We start from the raw sequence: 20,105 nt of genomic DNA on the forward strand, positions 1-20,105 counted from the left end.
ATACAATGATGAACAGGTTTTTAGAGCCAATATTAATGCCAGATGCCATGGGGAGGGAGAACTCACTGTGCCCATTTGGCCTTGGATGGGAGTCCAGGGCGCTGTGTCCCTGATTCAGGCTCCTCTCCCCTCCTCGGCTTGGCCCTGGAGAGTGTCACCATGACCCCTGGTTCTGAGGAAGGCAAGACAGACAGCCATTGAGACTGTTAGACCTTTTACTGCTCTTTCTCCTAGCTCTTGCTTCTTCTAGACTTCCCTGTGACAAACGTCAGTGGCGCCAGTGTGTTTGAAAGTGTCCCCGATGATCTTAACTATTTTTACTTTTTAATTTATTTATTTTAAAGTGCACACTAAGCCCTAGTGACCATCTGTCACTTGAGAGCAGACATTTAATTATAGTGAGAAAGCAAGGAAGGCCAGCCGTCCATACCCGTTAATATTTTGTGAAAAATCCATTGTTGTTTAACCCAGCCATCACCCGTACCCTGGACAACACTTTTACAGCGGACGTCGTGACCCTGAGATGCACCGTGCACACGGGGGTCATTCTGTCTTTGTCCTGCCTCTCCCCAGTACCATGAGCTCCCGACACTCTGCCAGCCCCGTGGTTTTCACCAGTGCCCGAAGTTCCCCTAAAGAAGAGCTTCACCCTGCCACCTCGTCACAGCTCGCACCGTCCTTCTCCTCCTCCTCCTCTTCCTCTTCTGGTCCTAGGACTTTCTACCCTCGCCAGGGCGCTACTAGCAAGTACCTAATTGGATGGAAAAAGCCAGAAGGAACCATAAACTCCGTGGGATTTATGGACACAAGAAAGTAAGAGTTCTTCTGCTTCTCTTGCTGGGTGGCTTGCTTTTAACGTGGCAGAGAATAGAAAAGGTTGGGGCAGTTTCTTACAGCGTAGGAAGCCAGGCTAAGGGGTGGGGAGGGGCTTGGTTTGGTGGGAGGGGATTATTTTTTCCTAAGTAAAATTTTCTTAAATTATTTCTCTGCCTCATTCCTTAAATAAGATGTACTGCAAAACATTTGGATTTGGGAGTCTCAAATCTCCTAGAAAAGAGTGTGTTTGAAGGACACACTTCAGAATAATTGACCCTCTGGTGCTAAGACCACACTAATCCATTTGATGATACTAATCACAGCCTTCGCATGTAATTCTTCTAAACTGGGCCAGGAGGCACCAGAGGGAATATTAGGAAGTGAGTGAGTACCCCTGAAAATAAAAGACTTTGACAAGAGAGGGAGTACAGCAAAGAATTAAATGATTCATTTCAATTATTTTGTTTCTGTTTGTGCAGAGGTTGCATTTGGGATTCTTACCCTGTGTCTTTTAGTAAGTCTATTGCTAATTGTGGCTTAGTAGAACTAATAGTTTTCTATAAAAGAGTGATTTTATTCATCAGGTTTTATTTTGTGTTCCAAATTGGTTTTGTTTCCTTCACAAGCATTTATCTGAGTAGATTCTGATGTATTATTAAACAGAAGTAATTCTCTTTTTCTGTCCTTTAATATTTCTCCATTGACCTACATCTATCAGAGCCCACTGCGTGCCCTTGAGTCAACCTTGCTAACTGGTTTCTACCATCTCCTCTTCCCTTTCTTGCAAGGCGTCATCAGAGCGACGGCAATGAAATAGCCCACACCAGGCTGCGGGCCTCCACCAGGGACCTCCGGGCCTCCCCTAAGCCGACCTCCAAGTCCACCATTGAGGAGGATCTAAAGAAACTGATCGACCTTGAAAGCCCAACTCCTGAATCACAGAAGAATTTTAAGGTACAGGGCAGAGCTTGGGGTAGAGAGCCATTAGAAGGCAGACGTGAGGGCCCTTTGCCGTAGTCACACCTTGCAGAAAGCACTGGCTGCTGGCTCCGCTTGCTGCCATCATCCAACTTTCCTGATAAGTAGAACCCAGTGTTTTCCAGTGCTCGGTCCCTGCAGCCACATCTCTTCAGCCTTAGCTTCTCTTAACCTGTCCCTACCTCACAACTGTTTCTTCCTCCAGTGTGTCCCACTCAAAGTGCGTGATTTCTCGAACATCACTTCCATGCTATTGTTTCTCGGAACTCTGCAGACACCGTGGCTCCCTTGTCAGGTAGAAAGTTATCTACGAGGGCTTCCGTGTCTCCTGTCCAGAGGGTCCGACCCTTCTCACAAACGCCCCCAGCTTGCTTCCTGCCCCATGTGCCCACAGTGCTCTGGCCTGGCCTCTGCTCCCTGACCCCAGCCCGCAAACCTCCTGGCTCTTCACTCAGAGGACCGACCTGCCTGATAGATGTTCATTCTCATCGACTACCCGGCCCCCGCCCCGCACCCAGGAAACCAATTCAGTCCAGCAAGCTCAGTCTACACCCACACCTTAGAACTCCCCAGACACCCTTTCCTTCATAAAGCCTTCTCTATGTCTCTGTCAGAATTCCAGACTATAAATGCCTTCTCTAAAACCCCGTCTCCCCCCAGTCCTGAATGCTTGTTCAGCCTTTGTGTGTGTGTAGCAGTGGCCAGACCTTTGTGTGACCACACGTTAAGGTTTGCTCTGCTCTCTTCAGCCTGGAGGAGCCAGGAAGCTTCCTTAAGGTTCTCTGCTTCCTTGTCCTCCAACGTGTGCAGTCTGCAGCCCACAGGGACTGAGCGGGTATTTATTGAGCTGGTCCTGAAGATACGTCACTCTGAGTACAAGATATTTCTGTCTGAGGCGTACTGAGTAGCCCCAGGAGAAGGGAGCGCACCCCCAGGAAGGTCGTGGCAGCAAACTTTGAAGTTTTTCTGTTCTCTAAGCGCTTAGTTGGATGATTTGTGGTCTGTTTGAAGTGACTAGAAAGCTTTAATTTCAGAAGAACTTTGAGAATTGATTGAAAATGGAAGCCAGCATATTTCCTTAACGACTTACCATCTTCAGACTGTGATCGGAGGGCAGGAGGCGTGCCGGGCAGAGCAGCTGCGTGGTGGTGTCGCCTCCACGCTCTCCCGACACCATTCTGGTGTGTGCGTTTCCCCCAGATAGGTGGGAAATACCTCCTAAACTGAAAAACCAACATTTACAGGAATGAAATGTAGCCCAGGGACCACTCTGGAGTTTTGCTGAGAAATAAATGATTTATTGACATGATTCCTTATGTTAATAAATCATTTTCTAGATGTAGCCATTCTTGATTTCTGTAAGTTCTATTTCATAAGCCCACACTTAATGGTTCTGACTCATCATCCAGGGTACAAGTGGTTTCCTTAGCAACCTTGCAAAAGATAGTGCTTGAAACTTCTTTCTTTATCCATCAAAATATACCAAAGAGGTATATTAAAATTTTTAAGTACCAGTTTCAAAATAAAAATTATTACAGATTTTTCCTTGGAGGTTAGAGGAAAATAAAATCTGCCTTGAAAGGAAATCTTTCCTCCAATTCCTACTGTAATGTTTTTGGCAAGGGGCATGCTCGGAGCTTTCATTCTTTTGATTTACTCACGTACTGGAAATAATTGAAGACAAATGTCTGTTTTGCCCTTATTCCAGGTCTTGGCTTGTATTTCCAAAGTGAATTACTTTAGCATTTCTGTTTGAAACTAGGTGCACTTTCTTTCTGTTGTGAATGTATTACGGTGAGAACCTCTGCAAAGAAAGTGCTTCTGTTGGCTAAACCATCGCCTTGAGAAGGCTGGAAGCAGGAACTGGGAGTAGGCTGTCTCTCTCTCCAGTTTCATACTCCTTGAACTAGCTGGTTTGGTTACAGATGGCTCTGCTATGTAGCTCCATGTGTCTCCTGAGGGTCATCGTCTGAGTGGCCATGGCTCTGCTCTGTCAATAAGGCCAGCGTGCCCTCAAGAGCTCTTCCAAGCCGCTTCTGACTCAAGGCTCCAAGCCACTGCTTCCGGCTTCAGGGTACTAGGCCTGGCCAGCTTTGGGCCATCAAACCAGGAGCTAACCCACACACCACAGTGGCTTTCTTGGATAACCAGCGCTGCCAATAAGCCGTGGTTAATATTAAATAGCAGGGTCACTCCAGGCTCATTTGCCAGTGGAGCAAGGTGTCTGCTGCAGGACGTGGCAGGGCTCTGAGGGGCAGGCTGTAGGTGGTGGCGACAGGACTCCAGGCAGCTGCTGTGGAGCTCCTGCCTCAAGAACAATGGCAGAGCTGAAATGACCTTATTTTCCCCAAGGGCAGCGTACAATCCGGCAAGTGAGCCGACAGTAGCACAAACCATTAGTCCTACTTTCTAGCCTCCCTTTATTAAAGACGGCAACATCCTCTACTAAAGCACATGCTCGAAGGATCTTCTCACGATAGCTGTTTACTGCCTTTAAGTATATTAATATTTCCCAAAGAGGCTGAAACTAGAATTGGTGGAGGACGTCTCACCTGTGAAATGAAATCCCTTTGCTTAAAACCAGAGGTGCTAAAAAAGGTTTAGCAGCAGTTTTTGAACACAGATATCTGAGATGGCCTGGTAGGCAGAAGGCTTATGTGATAGTCCTAGAACTTTGCAGATAGAGGAGATACCTGGTTTTATTTTTTTTTTTAAATTATCATTAGCAAGCTGTTTAACCCAGTGCTTACTCTTTTCCACAAAATGAGAAAGGAGACTGTCACTTCCACACCAGGTTTTCCTTTGAAAAGTATCGCAGCAGCTTAGCTTTCTAGACAAGCACATATGTATATACCTTCGATTTAACTCATTGTGAATTTTTAAAAGTACACAAAACTTTTACCCAGTTGGTTACACCTTGGGCTTCTTTACAGTGTGTTTGGCTAATAATTTTTTCCCACTGGTGCGGCAGCTGTGCACACCACATTGCGGGTAGCTTGGACTTGATTAACCCTTGGCTTGTTGGACAGCAGCAGCTAGACCCAGAGCACATGAATGGCCCCGAGTGTCAGCTCTGTGTTTCTGGGTCTGTAATCAGCCTACTAAATGGAGCTGTTGCTACTTGATTCTCTCTGCCCCTTCAGAGTGTCACGGAAAGTCCCACGGTGGCTGTCTGCCAGCAGTGACTCAGCCCTCCTCCTCACACCTTCACCTGTTCTCCGAGTTGTTCCTCCTGTCACAGTGAACGTGGCTTCAGTTCTTTATTGTTAAAGGCCAGATACTCTGGTGGCTTTCAGGTTGCCGGACATTTAAATATTGTTTATGTGTCTGTTGTTTCTCGATGAAAGGGCTTCTCAGAAGCTTGCTACATGCAGAAAAATCTCAAGTAAAATCAAATTTGGTCACAAAGGCAAGAGACATCAACAAGAAATACATCTGTCTAGAACTACTTGTCATTTTTGCATAAACATATTTGTCATTTGTAAAGCTGACTTTTCTATTCTTATGAGTAGAAATGCACCTTCAAACTCATGAAATACATCTACCTCAAAAGGTTAGGTGGATGTAACTTGGTAGTTGCTGTTTATCAAGAGCCACCTGTTATCTGAGTTAATATATTTTGAGGATCAAATGCTCTTGTTGCCCAGAAAACATGTTATCACTTGACAGGCTTCTGCGGATGTCCCCCGGGCCGTGACATTATTTCGTCATGCCACTGACATACGCCCGTGATCAGTCCAGCATCTCACTTAACCCTCATGAGAACCCTGAGAGGTGTTGTGTCTCTTTCTACAGACGAGGAATTTGGCTCGGAGAGACTCTGTGATTTGGTCAGAGATGCAGGATTCAAATAGAACTGACATTTGACCCTAAAGGCTATTCTTTACCACAACGTGATACTGCTACATCCACTTAATGGCATATCTGAGTGTGGAGCATTGATAGGGGCAGCGTGCTGGACTACGGGGAATAACGACGGGGCACTCCCGTTGCAGCTCCCTGCGGGTGTAGAAATAGATCATGGGCCTGAAGGTTCCTTGCTGGGGCTCCAGGATTCAAGGGGGCGCGTCTGGAGCAGGGCCTTGGCCACCCCACGCTCCCCCACCCAACCTAGGTCTCAGGAGTCTGAACCAGAAAACCGACTTGCTCTTGTCTCCATGCTGTTTTTCAGTTCCATGCGCTGTCCTCTCCCCAGACTCCTTTCCCCACCACCCCCACCTCACGGCGGGCCTTGCACAGAACACTGTCGGACGAGAGCATCTACAGCGGCCAGAGGGAGCACTTTTTCACCTCGAGGGCTTCGCTTCTGGACCAAGCCCTGCCCAACGATGTCCTCTTCAGTAGCACGTACCCTTCTCTCCCCAAGTCTCTGCCATTGCGGAGGCCTTCTTACACCCTGGGAATGAAGTCGTTGCATGGTAAGTGCACTTTCAGCTGAACAGCCCTGTTGGGGATGGCCCGTGTCCCCAGCCACGGCTGCCAGTCAAGTGCTCAGAGAATGGTCCCTGGAGGAAGTCCTGCTTCTGTGCTCAGATCTCAGATCATCTCCACTTGCCAACACCCCCACCCCGTGACCCCAGACCACAAGGGTCACCTGTATGTCTGTTAAAAATACAGATTCCCAGACCTTACCCAAGAGCCGCTGAATTGGAATTTCCAAAGAATAGTCTGGGAATTGCTATTCTTTTTTTTTTTTTTTTTTGAGACAGAGTCTCACTCTGTTGCCCTGGCTAGAGTGAGTGCCATGGCGTCAGCCTAGCTCACAGCAACCTCAAACTTCTGGGCTCAAGTGATCCTACTGCCCCAGCCTCCCGAGTAGCTGGGACTACAGGCATGCGCCACCATGCCCGGCTAATTTTTTCTATATATTTTTAGTTGGCCGATTAATTTCTTTCTAATTTTAGTAGAGGCGGGGTCTTGCTCTTGCTCAGGCTGGTCTCGAACTCCTGAGCTCAAACAATCCGCCCACCTCGGCCTCCCAGAGAGCTAGGATTACAGGCGTGAGCCACCGCGCCCGGCCCTGGAATTGCTATTCTTATCAATCATCCCAGCTCCTGTTGGGATGGAGCAAATTTGGCTAACACTAGTTATTCCTTAGAGAGTTGTAGCCACTGCTTCCTGCAGCCATGATCAGAACCCAGACTTGCCATTGCTCTGTCTCTCCCAGGCCGTAGAACATTGCCTGTGGTGTCAGCCACTCATTTGTTGACTCATTCATTCATTGAGCAAGCAAGCATTATTTGAGGAAAAGGCATATTGATAGTGGGGGCACCTCCATGTTCCTGCCCTTGGTTCATAGGTGCCCTGTTTGCTCTGTGACCCAACTAGATACCACATTTATTAAGGGTTGTGTTCTGTTACTCCGAATTTAAATTTGGTCTTTTCCTCCTGCAAATTCTGCCACAGTGTTTCTATCTCTTGCATCCTTTCATGCCCCTGTTTCTTTTCCTTCTACTTGCCCTGCCTTATTTTTGAGCTCAGCGGCATAGTCCCCTTCTCCTCTCCTGGCCCTGGCAAATGTCAAGCAAGGGTCACGCCAGCTTTCCCTGCTCCATTCCCCATCCACCTGCAGCTTAAACCTGGTTTCTCTTTGCCCTAGGAGGTCGCCCCCAGTGAACCAAAGTTGACACTTGAAATGACCACTCGTTACCATCAGATTCTAGAAGAAATTTCCTGGAAGTGATCCAGTGTGCCCGAACCTTTTTCTCCCCTTCTTGCCCTACATCGGGGCCAGTCCCCACTGAATTCCGTTGCCGCTACAATTTTCTGCCTACTTTGCATGCTTCTCTCATTTCCCTGCACTTTTAATTTTACCTTTGCAGTGATAACAGTCACCCCTTTGTGAAGTCGCCCCTGCCTGCTAGAGGCTTACATTCCGAGAGAGCAGCCTGGAAATGTGCCTGCCACATAGAGTCATTGTCCAGCCGAGAAGGCCTGGGGTTAAGGCCCCATGTGGGTCCCTAGGTGCTGTGGAGAGGAAGGAACGGGCAGCCCTCTCCCATCACCACCTCCTGCTCTCCTGAAATCAGGCAGCAGCTGCGGTGACTTCATGTCCTAACTCACGCACTCCATGCCTTGTTTGGCGACTTCCACTGAAGATGGGGAAGGGTGACTTGTTTCTTCCCCACATGGAAATTTGGGCCCCAGAGTTAAAAGGGCAGAGGGTTTTGAGTGACACACAGAATTATCTGTTCCTCCTACTTACCCTTGGTGGGAACAAGTTTAAATAGAACTGAACATTTTATGTCTTGCAGTATTTGTTGACTTCCATTTACTCATAATTTTGCTAATTTTAAGCACATTAATAACTAGCAGCTGCACTTCAGAGCAGTTCTTGACATAATTTGAAAGGGAAAACAAGCACTTAATATACTCTGGCTTACCAGGCTGTCATAATAGATGAAACTTTTTAACTCCTTGTAAACAGGTATTTCTAGAATCACTTATAGATTTAAGCTGAGAGTTTTGCTTTTGCGTGGATTTTGATGTTACGGGCACATTCCGAGTGCCGTCCTTCTCATGGAATTGCATGCTCTGCCCCGTTTCCACCCACCTTCTGCCGATGGAGGGTGCTTGCATTTCGTGAGCTATGTCTTCCCTGGCTCCCCCTAGCCTGCCCTTTCTGTTGTCCGCCTTCGTGAACTTGAGCAGTAGCAGCGCGCCCTCAGCGGCACAGAGTGGCTTATTAACTCCCTATGAGTAACCTAGCTCGCTCCCCTCACCTGATTCACCTCTCGCCCAATGGCAGGCACTCGGCCATGGAAACCAGTGGCTCCCGCTGGCATGCGTCTGCCCCTCACCAGTCCCAGGGATACAGGGAGTCCACGGGCAGAGGTCACAGCCAGCTCCCAGGCCAGATAAAAGCCAGCCCTGTTATCCCCTCTGATAGGAATAAACATCCCTGGCCTGGCTCCAGAATCTAGCACTCTGTTGAAGTGTAGGCCTCTTTTCCCCACCTGAATCCCTTGACTCTTGCAGTTAAGCTGGCTGCTAGAGCTGCCCTGGGCCCAGTGTGGACACACGGCTCCCACAAAAGCAGACATGTTGCCTCATGGGAAACCGTGACTCACCACTGGAAGGGAGATGATGGAAGGTTATAAACCACAAAGACGGACTGGAGGAAGCCAATTCCTATTTCCAGTCAGCTTTAGAACAGATGACTAATGGCCTGCTGGACTGGACGTTGATTACGGCGGCAAATAGCTCACAAATCTGCTGTGGTAATAGGAAATGCATAGGTTTTTGAGTGGTTCTTCTACGGGCGTGAGGAGTATCTTACCTCTCATCCCTTCCTACAGGCGAGTTCTCGGCCTCGGACAGTTCCCTCACCGACGTCCAGGAGACCCGAAGGCAGCCCATGCCTGACCCCGGCCTGATGCCCCTGCCTGACACTGCTGCGGATCTGGATTGGTCCAACCTGGTAGACGCTGCCAAAGCCTATGAGGGTGAGTCCGCTGAAGATCCAGACAGAGTAGCCTGGGGTCCTGTGGGGCCTCCCTGAAGTGCGCTGGTGGTGTGATCCAGTCTCTGTCCACTCTGCTGCTCTGCACACGCTGACATCATAAGCACTTCACCAGCATTTCAGAAACCAGCCAGCAGTTATTGAGGACTCAGGAGGGGCCAGACCCTAGGCTGGACACTTAGGCACATGTTTTATTTAATCAGATGCAACCTGGTGTTTCCTCTACATAGGAATTCGTGACATGAATGCCTCACCTCCTCCATATTATGGGAAGCGTAGAGGAATCCCAGCTATCACTTGACTGCAAAGATCATGTATCCAGCCAGGGTCTCTCATCACGTTGTTAAGACATTGTTGCTAAATGCACAGTCGGATCCATCAGGATGCTAGTCCTGCTTGGCGGGGCCCCAGTCCTAACCGTGCTGGGTGCTTTCCTTGCCCTTCCCACTCAGCTCTCCGTGCACGGTAGCACGTTTTCTGACTGCGTGATTCCTTTGCCAACCCATTAGCTATGTGCTCGCTTTAGGCTGGTGGGTCTTATATGCAGGTCCTCAGACTGGCGCTGATCTGATCTGAAATAAAAATGAAATGCAGTGTGTGTGGTCGTAGGTTTTCAACTGTCCTTTTATGAGTGAAGACTTTTTTCTAAGGTTATTCTAACATTTTTGGTGCTTAAATGTTCTTTATAAAGTTAGGATTGCAAGGCCGGGCGCGGTGGCTCACGCCTGTAATCCTAGCACTCTGGGAGGCCGAGGCGGGCGGATTGTTTGAGCTCAGGAGTTCGAAACCAGCCTGAGCAAGAGCAAGACCCCGTCTCTACTAAAAAAAAATAGAAAGAAATTAATCGGACAACTAAAAATATATAGAAAAAATTAGCCGGGCATGGTGGTGTATGCCTGTAGTCCCAGCTACTCGGGAGGCTGAGGCAGAAGGATTGCTTGAGCCCAGGAGTGTGAGGTTGCTGTGAGCTAGGCTGACACCATGGCACTCACTCTAGCCCGGGCAACAAAGTGAGACTCTGTCTCAGGAAAAAAAAAAAAAAAAAAAAAGGATTGCAGATGATTGTTTTTAATCACTCTTGGGAGATTAGAAAGTTCCTGTTCAGTTAAGTTCCAATTTGGGGGGGAAATTTACTAGACAGACCACAGAATTCAGCAGTTGGGTGACGGTGGAGTAGGCAACAACTAATCCCCATTGCCTCCTTCATGTTTATGTGGCTAATTGAAGTTCCCTGGTACTAACTTAATTTTTCAGTTTGTTTGTTAATCGGCTTCATATAAAATGGCAGAAATTTATTTTTTTTAATGGGAGATTTTTTTAAAAATTGATTTTGTTTGCTTAAATTTTAAGGTGGTATATTTTAAAATACAGGTGGCATAGACATAGGTTAAAGCCCACCATAGTAGCCAGGCATCTCGTGGAAAACATTATTCAAGAAGTTTTATGAAGCCTAATACTAGCTCTTTAATGCTTTTCTATCATTGCTGAGCCTTGGTGTGGAAATTTGGCACAAGACCTATTTCCAGGGAAAGAGTTAGCAGAATGCTACTTTCATAAGCAAGAGAAAGGGGAGACTAGAAATTGATTCACAGCTCTTTTATAAAGGGAAATCACGGGGGTTGGGAAGTTAGATTTCCAGTGCATCACTGTGCATTGATCGGACTTGACTGTCAGTGTAGACTGTGTGCTGACTTAGAGAGGGCCCAGGGATGGGATTCCAAGATACTGAACGGTTTCTTATCTCCCTTCTAGTCCAGAGAGCCTCATTTTTTGCTGCTAGTGATGAAAACCATCGCCCCTTGAGTGCTGCATCCAGCGGTGATCAGCTTGAGGACCAGGCTCTGGCCCAGATGAAGTCTTACAGCAGGTTGGTCACCTTATCCGTGGTGAGGGCACCCTCTGCACCATGTGGGACCCCTGCCAGTGACAGCAGATGTGGGGAAAGCAGAGGAAAACCAGAGTGAAGCTTATCACTGCAGTGCAAGACACTTCACATTTTAGTTAGAATGCTTTATAACAAAATACTGTAAACATAATTAAACTGTTCTTGAGAGCTTATTAGGTTGTAATTATGAATATTATTATTTAATGCCACATACATATGCCCTTGGGGCTTATTAGGTCAGGTAAGAGAAATCATTGCACTAGATATCCGGGGTCCTGGGCTGTTTAGTCCTTGAGTCTGGTTTCAGTGTCTTCCCCAGCTGTCCTTGATGGTCATGCTTGTAAATGTGCTATGTCTTAGGCAGCTCCCAAGGTGTTGCTTCAGGTCTGTATGTTAGAAAGCTGGATCAGTTAAGGTGGCATGTAAAATAAAAAATAAGCAATAACTGATGTCCAGAGGGTTTTCTTCTGAGTTAAGAGCATGGACTTTATGACGTCTGTGTACCCATGCAGACACCAATATTTCTATTTTCCCCTTTGTTTCAAATAGTGACATTGTTGATCCTATGTAAAGCATCCCAGTAGTCAACCACGGGACATTTAGTAAGGACTGCTTAATGCAGAATAATTTCATCAATTTGAAGTCTTCCCTCCATGGATGATAAGAATCCAGGTATATCTATAAAACTTGGTCAGAAACAGACAATAACGAGAAAAGCAAGGTTGATGTAGATTGCACAAATGTGCTGGAGGACTCCTCTGAACATGTCTGCAAGGAAGTGCTCCCAGCAGAGAAGGTGCAAGAGTAATGGATGGTTTGTTTGTTAATGATGTAACACACTCCTGCTGGGGGTGGTAAGGAGAGCTGCAGTTTGGCTGCTGAGAACTTCAAAAAAAAAATCTGCAGAGTCAGAGGAGAGCCCAAAATGTGCCTTCTTAGGATGGGGCCCTCTAACAAAGAGAAATCTGAGTGAGCCAAGACTGGTTTCCTGAGAAAGAGTTCTTACAGAATCAGGAGATAAGGGTGACGATTGGCTCTTTTCTGTGTTTAGTGGGGACTGAACAAATGCAAATGGCATTAGATGCATCTTTAAACATCACCAGTGCACTTGCAGACACAGAATGCATTTTGAAGAACCTTTTAGACATCAAGATAAGCTACTGAGAGTTGCTTCAGTGCTGACAGCCTTCAGGGGCTTTGTGAAGGACACAGCTGGTCCCCCGCCTGTCTAGCACTGCCCTGTTCACCTCCTCTTTGACCTTCAAGCCATCCAAAATCTGACCAGCTTGTTGTGCCTTACTGTGCAGTTGTAGATGGCAGATGACTTCTTCCTTTTTAAAATTCATTCACCGTCAGCTTTTAATTGGCTGCCCTGTCTTAGAAGTTTGGAGGTCATTACCATTCCATCAGCCTGCAGCCTTGTTACTCTCCCCACACCACTGTGGGTTCCGCCTTTTGGGCCTGTCATAGAATTAGCAGAAGATATCAGTGCAGTTCTAACTTACTTTGATTTTTAAAATAAATAACACCTTTTATTCCATGATCCAAAAAATTCAGAGTCACTTACTTCTTCCCCTTTGGAAAGAGGCAGCTACATGGTTTCCCAATAAAAGACTTCAGGTTCTCTCTTGTGTGACTCAGGTTGCAAGACTTGGCTAGAACTTCTATTCAACATTGTCACACAAGAGAGGAGAATTAAGGGTGTGTGAATAGGGGCAGAAGAGGTCAAACTCTCACTCTTTGCTGAGGATATGCTATTATATCTAGAAAACCCCAAAGATTCAACCAAGAGACTCCTGCAATTGATAAACGAATTCAGTAAAGTCTCAGGATACAAAATTAATGCACACAAATGAATGGCATTCATATACACCAATAAATCAAGCCAAAAATCAAAGACGCAACACCTTTCACAATAGCATCAAAGAAAATTAAATATTTAGGAATATATTTAATGAAGGAGGTGAGATATATATATATATATAGGGTGAACTACGAAACACTGAGAAAAGAAATTGTAGATGTATACAGATGGAAATCTCTACCATGCTCATGGATTGGCAGAATCAATATTGTTAAAAATGTCCATTCTACCTAAAGTGATCTACAGAATTAATGCAGTCCCTGTCAACATTCCACCACCATTCTTTGCAAATTTAGAAATAATTCTACACTTCATCTAGAACCAGAGAAGACCTTGTATAGCCAAAGCAATCTTAGGCAAAAAGAACAAATTAGGCGGCATCAGTCTGCCAGACTTAGGACTTTACCACAAGGCTATAGTAACCAAAACAGCATGGTACTGGCACAAGAACAGAGATATAGACCTTTGGAATAGGACAGAGATCCCAGATATAAAACCATCCTCATATTGTCATCTAATCTTCGACAAAGCAGACAAACATATACACTGGGGAAGAGAATCTCTATTCAATAAGTGGTGCTGGCAAAACTGGATATCCACATGCAGAAGATTAAAACTGGATCCCCACCTCTCACAAAAATCGGCTCATGGTGGATAACAGATTTAAATCTAAGGCATGAAACCTTAAGAATTCTGGAATAAAATGTTGGGAAGACATTGGCCTCTTGTACACATTGGCCTAGGTAAAGAATTTATGAAGAAGACCCCCAAAGCAATCACAGCAGCAACAAAAATAAACAAATGGGACCTGATCACATTAAAAAGCTTCTGCACAGCCAAGGAAACTATCATTAAAGTGAACAGACAACCTACAGAATGGAAGAAAATATTTGGTTTCTACACATCCCATAAAGGGCTGATAACAAGAATCTATATAGAACTTAAGAAAATCAACGAGAAAAAAAATCAAACAACCCCCTCAATAAATGGGCAAAAGACATGAACAGAAACTTTTCAAAAGACGACAGAATAATGGCCAGCAAACATATAAAAAAGTGCTCAACATCTCTAATTATTAGGGAAATACAAATCAAAACTACAATGAGATACTACATAATTCCAGTGAGAATGGCTTTTATCAAAAAGTCCCAAAATAACAAATGCTGGCGTGGAAGTGGAGAGATAGGAACACTCTTACACTATTGGTGGGACTGCAAATTAATAGAACCCCTGTGGAAAGTAATTTGGGGATACCTCAAAGAGCTAAAAACAGTACCATTTGATCCAGCAATCCCACTACTAGGCATCTATCCAAAGGAAAAAAAGACATTCTGTAATAAAGACATCTGCACTCAAATGTTTATAGCAGCACAAATCACAGTTGCAAAGATCTGGAAACAACCCAAGTGCCCATCCATACATGAGTGGATTAATAAAATGTGGTATATGTATACCATGGAATACTAGTCAATTACAAAAAACAATGGTGAACTAGCACCTCTTTTATTTTCCTGGATAGAGCTTGAGCCCATACTTCAAAGTGAGGTATCTGTCACAAGGATGGAAAAACATGTACTCGCCATCAAATTTTGGTACTAACTGATCAACACTAAGGTGTTCACATGGTAGCAATACTCTTGGGGTACTGGTCAAGTGTTGAGGGGAAAACCCACAGCTAATGGAAGTGGAGCACATTGTAGGGGGGGAAGGACACGTTTGTAGCCCTGGCTTGGGCTAGGCAAAAGCATTACATGTAACCAAAATGTTTGTACCCCTGTAATATCCTGAATTAAAAAATACATAAATAAAAATGAAGAATCTGGGTTCTGGCTCTCACAAAGTTTGTTCCTTATTTGAACTAGTTAAATAATAAAGATGAAAAAAAAAAAGACTTGGCTAGAAATCACTCAGGAAACTTGAATTCAGGTAGAGGAGAGTGTGGGAAGAAAAGCTATCAGAGGCCCTAAGCCGCGGGGCCATGGGGCTGGGACATGCCCAGCTGTGCCATCCCTGCTCACACTTCAGTGTGAAAAAATAAGAAAATTGTTTGCTTATCGTAATAGCACAGAATTGAAGACATCAGGCTGAGACTGACAAGCTTGTGAAACATGTAGTCTTGTTTTTTTAAATATTTTAAGATATTTAGACTAGTGTTTAAGATGTAGGTACAATAACTTAGCTGCAACTACACATGTGGCTAAGATTATTTTCTTGGGAACCAGAGACCTACTCTAGCTGGGCAGACCCCACATCAGCCACAAACCTCTTCCCCCCCACACACAGAGGAGTAGCTCTTCTCTTTTAAAGCCCACTAAAGAGATCCCAAAGCCTCTCTGAGCAGTCATTTTCCTGTTTGACAATTGTGTCTGCTGGAAAGTACCTCTTGTGCTGACAAAGAGATCATTTTCACTATTGTCCTTTATTCTTTTGTTGTGAGGATGCAGCATCTTTAACAAAGGAAGCTATTGATTGGCTGTAGTTCAAGCTTGTTTTACCTTTTGTTAAGATTACCATTTCCTTTTGTAAAGTAAAAACACACATTGGGTCACCACACTGAGAAATTTGACATTGAAAACCATTTTACCAATACAGCCTCCTCAGATTTAAAAACACACACACACACACACACACACAAACCCAGCCATGGAGGCTCCTGCAAACGTAGTCTTTTGTTTCTTGTTCCCAACAGTAAAGATTCCTCTCCCACTCTGGCTTCCAAAGTGGACCAGCTGGAAGGTATGCTGAAGATGCTTCGGGAAGATTTAAAGAAGGTAAACCTCATAGTCTCAAAGCAAATTGCCCAGTCTACACAAACTGCCCTTGAACTGTGAGAGCCCTTTTTAAGTAGTGTGAGTGGGGTAAGATGTGGGTGTTTTCCGTGTGTATGCACGTGTTCGGGGGCTGCGGGGAGCTCAGTTCCCACTGGAACACACAGTGCAAGAAGGCCTTTGTTGTCACGTGCACAGAAAAATTGTTCCCTGTTTTGTGAAAGCCTTTGAACCTCAGCCAGCCCCCTCTGGGCCCTCTCCCAGCCTCCCCAGCCCTTGTATAAGGTGTCAGTAGCCCAGATTCCCATGCAGTTGTTGTTATCTGCACCAAGAGAACTGAATGTTGTTTATTTTCTTGGGTGGCTTTGACTATCCCAAGACAGCAGCCACCAGATCAGTTGCCTAGAATTTAAGATAGTCCTTATTAACAAAGACTTTAAAATACACATTAATGTATTTAAATCCCAAGCTAGTCCTGTAGGGTTATCTCTCCGGAAGCCCTGTTTCCTAGGCCTAGCCTCTCTAGAGTGTCTTAGCACCTGGTCCCAGGCTGTTTATACAGCTGATTAGTGGAATGAAGGAGAGAATTGGGTAAAGGGTGGAAACAGATCTACAGTCAGTGCTCCTAAGAGCTGGGCAAGGTGGGCCACACCTCTTAGTTCTTTCCTACTTTGCTCTGCCTCCCAGGAAAAAGAAGACAAAGCCCACCTCCAGGCAGAAGTTCAGCACTTGCGAGAGGACAACCTGAGGCTACAGGAGGAGTCCCAGAATGCCTCGGACAAGCTGAAGAAGTTCACGGAATGGGTCTTCAACACCATAGACATGAGCTAGGGAAGGCTGAGGTGGGCAGGAGGAGGGCCCGGGGATGCTTTCTCCCGTGAGCGCATTGGAACTCCTTATTCAGGCCATGGAGAGCATTCTCAGAGCTCCCTGCTCTGCCCCCTTTTGGGGAGCGCACAACACGACAATTGCAGATCAACAATCATTATCTGCCTTTTGTAGAAAAGAAAAACAAAAAAAGTAAATAAAAATTTTAAAAAGTAAAATAAAAGTTTAACTGCTAAAATGTGAATGTCTTTATTTTTTTGCACAATATCTTTATCTGTTGTGTATTTAAGAAGAAACTGGGCCTAGGACCAGGGTGCCCCCTGGCCCATCTGCCTCTATTTCCATCAGCTTTCTTAATCTATTTCAGGTAACCCAAGCTTTCCCTTGTTATCCTGATGAATGTCATTGTTCCTAGGAAAATAAAGTTTTTTTAAAAAAACTTGTTTGGGGAGTGGAGAGGGCTATTTCCTTACCTTCTTTCCTAAAATGCCTGGAGAGGGAGTTGCTTTGAGAAAATGCCTACCTCCCGTGAATGACTTGTGCATGAGCTAGTGCTGTCTGTACCTGTCTTCCAAGATCGGCCGGATTGGGGTTATTTACCAGCAAGTCAGTGAACCAGGGAGAGATGGTGCCTGCAGGCCACACCCCTTTTTCAATCCTGCATTGTGAGGTCACTTCCTGCCTTTCCCCAGAGAGATGATCCCAGGTGTGCTGCTCAGAGCCAGGGCTCTCTTTTGCTTGGCTTAAGTGAGCCCCACTAGATTGTAATCAAGCCCTCTGCAGCTTCCTGGCTCCAAACATTAATTGGTTTCAAAATTCCCCCAAACTAAAACCTTATTATTTCATATGCATTTTTAATGCATTTTGATCAAAAGTATATATAGTTAAGATTTTTTTAAAGATAAAACTGGCAAAATTGTTTTTTCTTTAGCTTGCTCAAAATGACTATATTAATCAATTAATAAATCCTTCTCTCCAGAGCAAGATTTCACCAGTATTTGTAACTAGGACAAGCTAACAGTAAACGTTTAATTGTGAATTTTAATCCTTGCTTGTTAGGAGCAACGACTGTGAGAATAGAATGGGCTTTTGAAATCTGCATGTCCAAGTGTGAAATTTGAGCACGGTGTTTTCTGCATCTTTTTGTGGCCATCCAAAGGATTCTGCTGCAGAAATTATTGATGTGCTATATTTTTCCTGTCTTAAGAGATGCAGGCTGCTTTGGGCCCCGTGGTTCCAAGGCCCTTGCTACTGTAGAGCTCAGAGACACGGGGCTGACCAGTGTTGACTGACCTAAGGAGATTCCCCCTTGTTTCTTGCCTTCATAATTGTCAAATACCTGACCCCTCTGCCCCTTCAGTGGCAGCTCTGATCCAAGGGAACATTCAGCAATCTAGCGGCATCTGCTCAGAAGTTCCCTGCCCCGAGTAATCTTCCTTTCCTCTCTCCATCCCTGAAAGAAACAGGATGGATTTTCCTCTCTTCTCCCCACCATACCCACTACCAGATTTTTATGCTAGTTTCATTCATGATCGTGATTTCTCCATGGGATTTTTTTTTTCTAGTGACATTTCTATCATGAAAATAAGAAGATTTCGGAGTGCTTTGTAAAGATTTCAATTGTCTGTCTTTCTTTGACTTGTATGAAGGAGATTGTACATTGCCTGATCTCTCTTTGTAAATGAGAAATATTGCTAACATCTAAGCATTCTGAAGTCTTGCTTATCCTTCTGAGTTTAGTTTTCATTTTGTTTTACATTTTGTTTGGGGACTTGGGGCAAGCTATTTATTAGAGTTTTGCAACAGAGTTCTTGTTTGAAGCCTCTAAAGACTACTTGTAAAATTCAAACAATAAAATTCATTTTAAACGCTCTTTTAAAATGCTTTGGTATTATTGCTTGATGTTTTCTTATTTGAAAGACTAACCCAATAACTCATTGACCCTCCCTTGCATCCTAATTTTTTCATAAAGCTCCACTAACATTAAAGATGTTTCTTGAAAGTTTGTCCTTTTTAGAATTTTAGTATTTACTCCTTGTCCACATGTCTGTAGAGAATTCCTATTTTGCCTTCTTTGTTTATGATTTAGTATTTGCAGAGCACTCTATGATTAATTCTGTCTTCATTATCCATGTGTGGGTTTTTCATAGCATTGCCATTCCCTGAGACCAGCACATTTTTGGACTGTCTGCTGCATCTCCCAGCTCTCAGTGTCAGATGTTGTGTGCTCAGGGAATACAAATGCCTGTTAATATTAGACTGTGCAAAATATAATTAGAAAAGTTAATCTACTGAAAAAAAATCAATGCATTTCCAAAGTCAAACAGAACCAATTTTTTTTTAATCTACCACGTCACTGCTCCTCTCCAGTGGCGCAGCTAATTGGGAGCTGACGGTAGAGTTTCTTCGTTTTATTTGGTTCACCAATTCTAGAATTACAGGACTAGAATGAGGCTGGATGCCACAAGATATTCTGAAGAACAAGCTCAAAAGGTCTGTTTAGACCATAATTCTTACATGGTACAGAATCCATATGTTATTTCTGCAGAGCTTGGCACATGAGTTCCTGGGCAAGGTGCCAGTGGCCTGCATGGGTAGGAGGTCTTCATCCATGAGCTGACCTGGGAGGCCAGTTGGTTGTGTTCTGGATCTGGGGCAAGTGAAGCTGGGTTGGATTTCTAATTCCTCAGATGGGGATAAAAATGATAGTCCATGGACAAAGGAAACAGGCCCTGCAAACTTTTAGGCAATTTGCTTCTAGTTAAATGTAGAACAATGATCTGAACCCAGATTTTAATCCCACAGTGCAACATTCAAGTATCAACTGCTGGGCTGAGCAAGGTGGCTCATGCCTGTAATTCTAGCACTTTGGTTTGAGGTGAGGAGTTTGAGGCCAGCCTGAGCAAGAGTGAGACCCCATCTCTACAAAAAAGTAGGAAAATTAGCTGGTCACAGTGCACACCTGTAGTCCCAGCTCCTTTGGGAGATGGAGGCAGGAGGATCAGTTGAGCCTAGGAGTTTGAGGCTGCAATGAGCTGAATCACTGCATTCTAGGCTGGGTGACAGAGTGAGACCCTATCTCAAAAACAAACAAAAAACCAAAACTGTCAGCTGCTGCTTCCCCAGCATGAAAAAGATTGAGATTAAAGTGCAAGATGGCCCATCTATGCCTATTTTGTTAAGTGTTATCATAAAATGGTGTTAAATTTTGTTGAATGCTTTTTCTGCATCTATTGAGAGGATCATATAGTCTTTGTTTTTGCTTCTATTTATGTGGTGAATTACATTTATAGATTTATAGATTTGCATATGTTGAACCATCCCTGCATCTCTGGATGATACAAGCCATATATGACAAACCCACAGCCAACATCATACTAAATGGGGAAAAATTGAAACCATTCCCACTTAGAACTGGAACCAGAAAAGGTTGCCCTCTATTACCGCTTCTATTCAACATAGTGCTGGAAGTCCTAGCCAGAGCAATCTGACAAGAGAAGGAAA

General features: G+C 44.7%; 1 protein-coding gene across 2 annotated transcripts in view; it reads left to right on the plus strand.

Moving 5' to 3' along the window:
* The window catches only part of SIPA1L1 (signal-induced proliferation-associated 1 like 1), a 412,284-nt gene extending 393,641 nt beyond the window's left edge, over nt 1-18,643 (plus strand). For both annotated transcript variants that reach the window (XM_012656253.1, XM_012656254.1), the window contains 7 exons: nt 574-813; nt 1,605-1,770; nt 5,966-6,212; nt 9,093-9,239; nt 11,009-11,123; nt 15,695-15,776; nt 16,461-18,643. In XM_012656253.1, the coding sequence (XP_012511707.1) occupies nt 574-813; nt 1,605-1,770; nt 5,966-6,212; nt 9,093-9,239; nt 11,009-11,123; nt 15,695-15,776; nt 16,461-16,604 (1,141 nt within the window). In that variant the 3' untranslated portion in view covers nt 16,605-18,643. The remainder of the gene's footprint in view (nt 1-573; nt 814-1,604; nt 1,771-5,965; nt 6,213-9,092; nt 9,240-11,008; nt 11,124-15,694; nt 15,777-16,460) is intronic.
* The last annotated feature ends 1,462 nt before the right edge of the window (nt 18,644-20,105 follow it).

The sequence above is a fragment of the Propithecus coquereli genome, unplaced genomic scaffold (assembly GCF_000956105.1).
Source record: "Propithecus coquereli isolate 6110/MARCELLA unplaced genomic scaffold, Pcoq_1.0 Scaffold5, whole genome shotgun sequence".
NCBI classification, from domain to species: domain Eukaryota; kingdom Metazoa; phylum Chordata; class Mammalia; order Primates; family Indriidae; genus Propithecus; species Propithecus coquereli.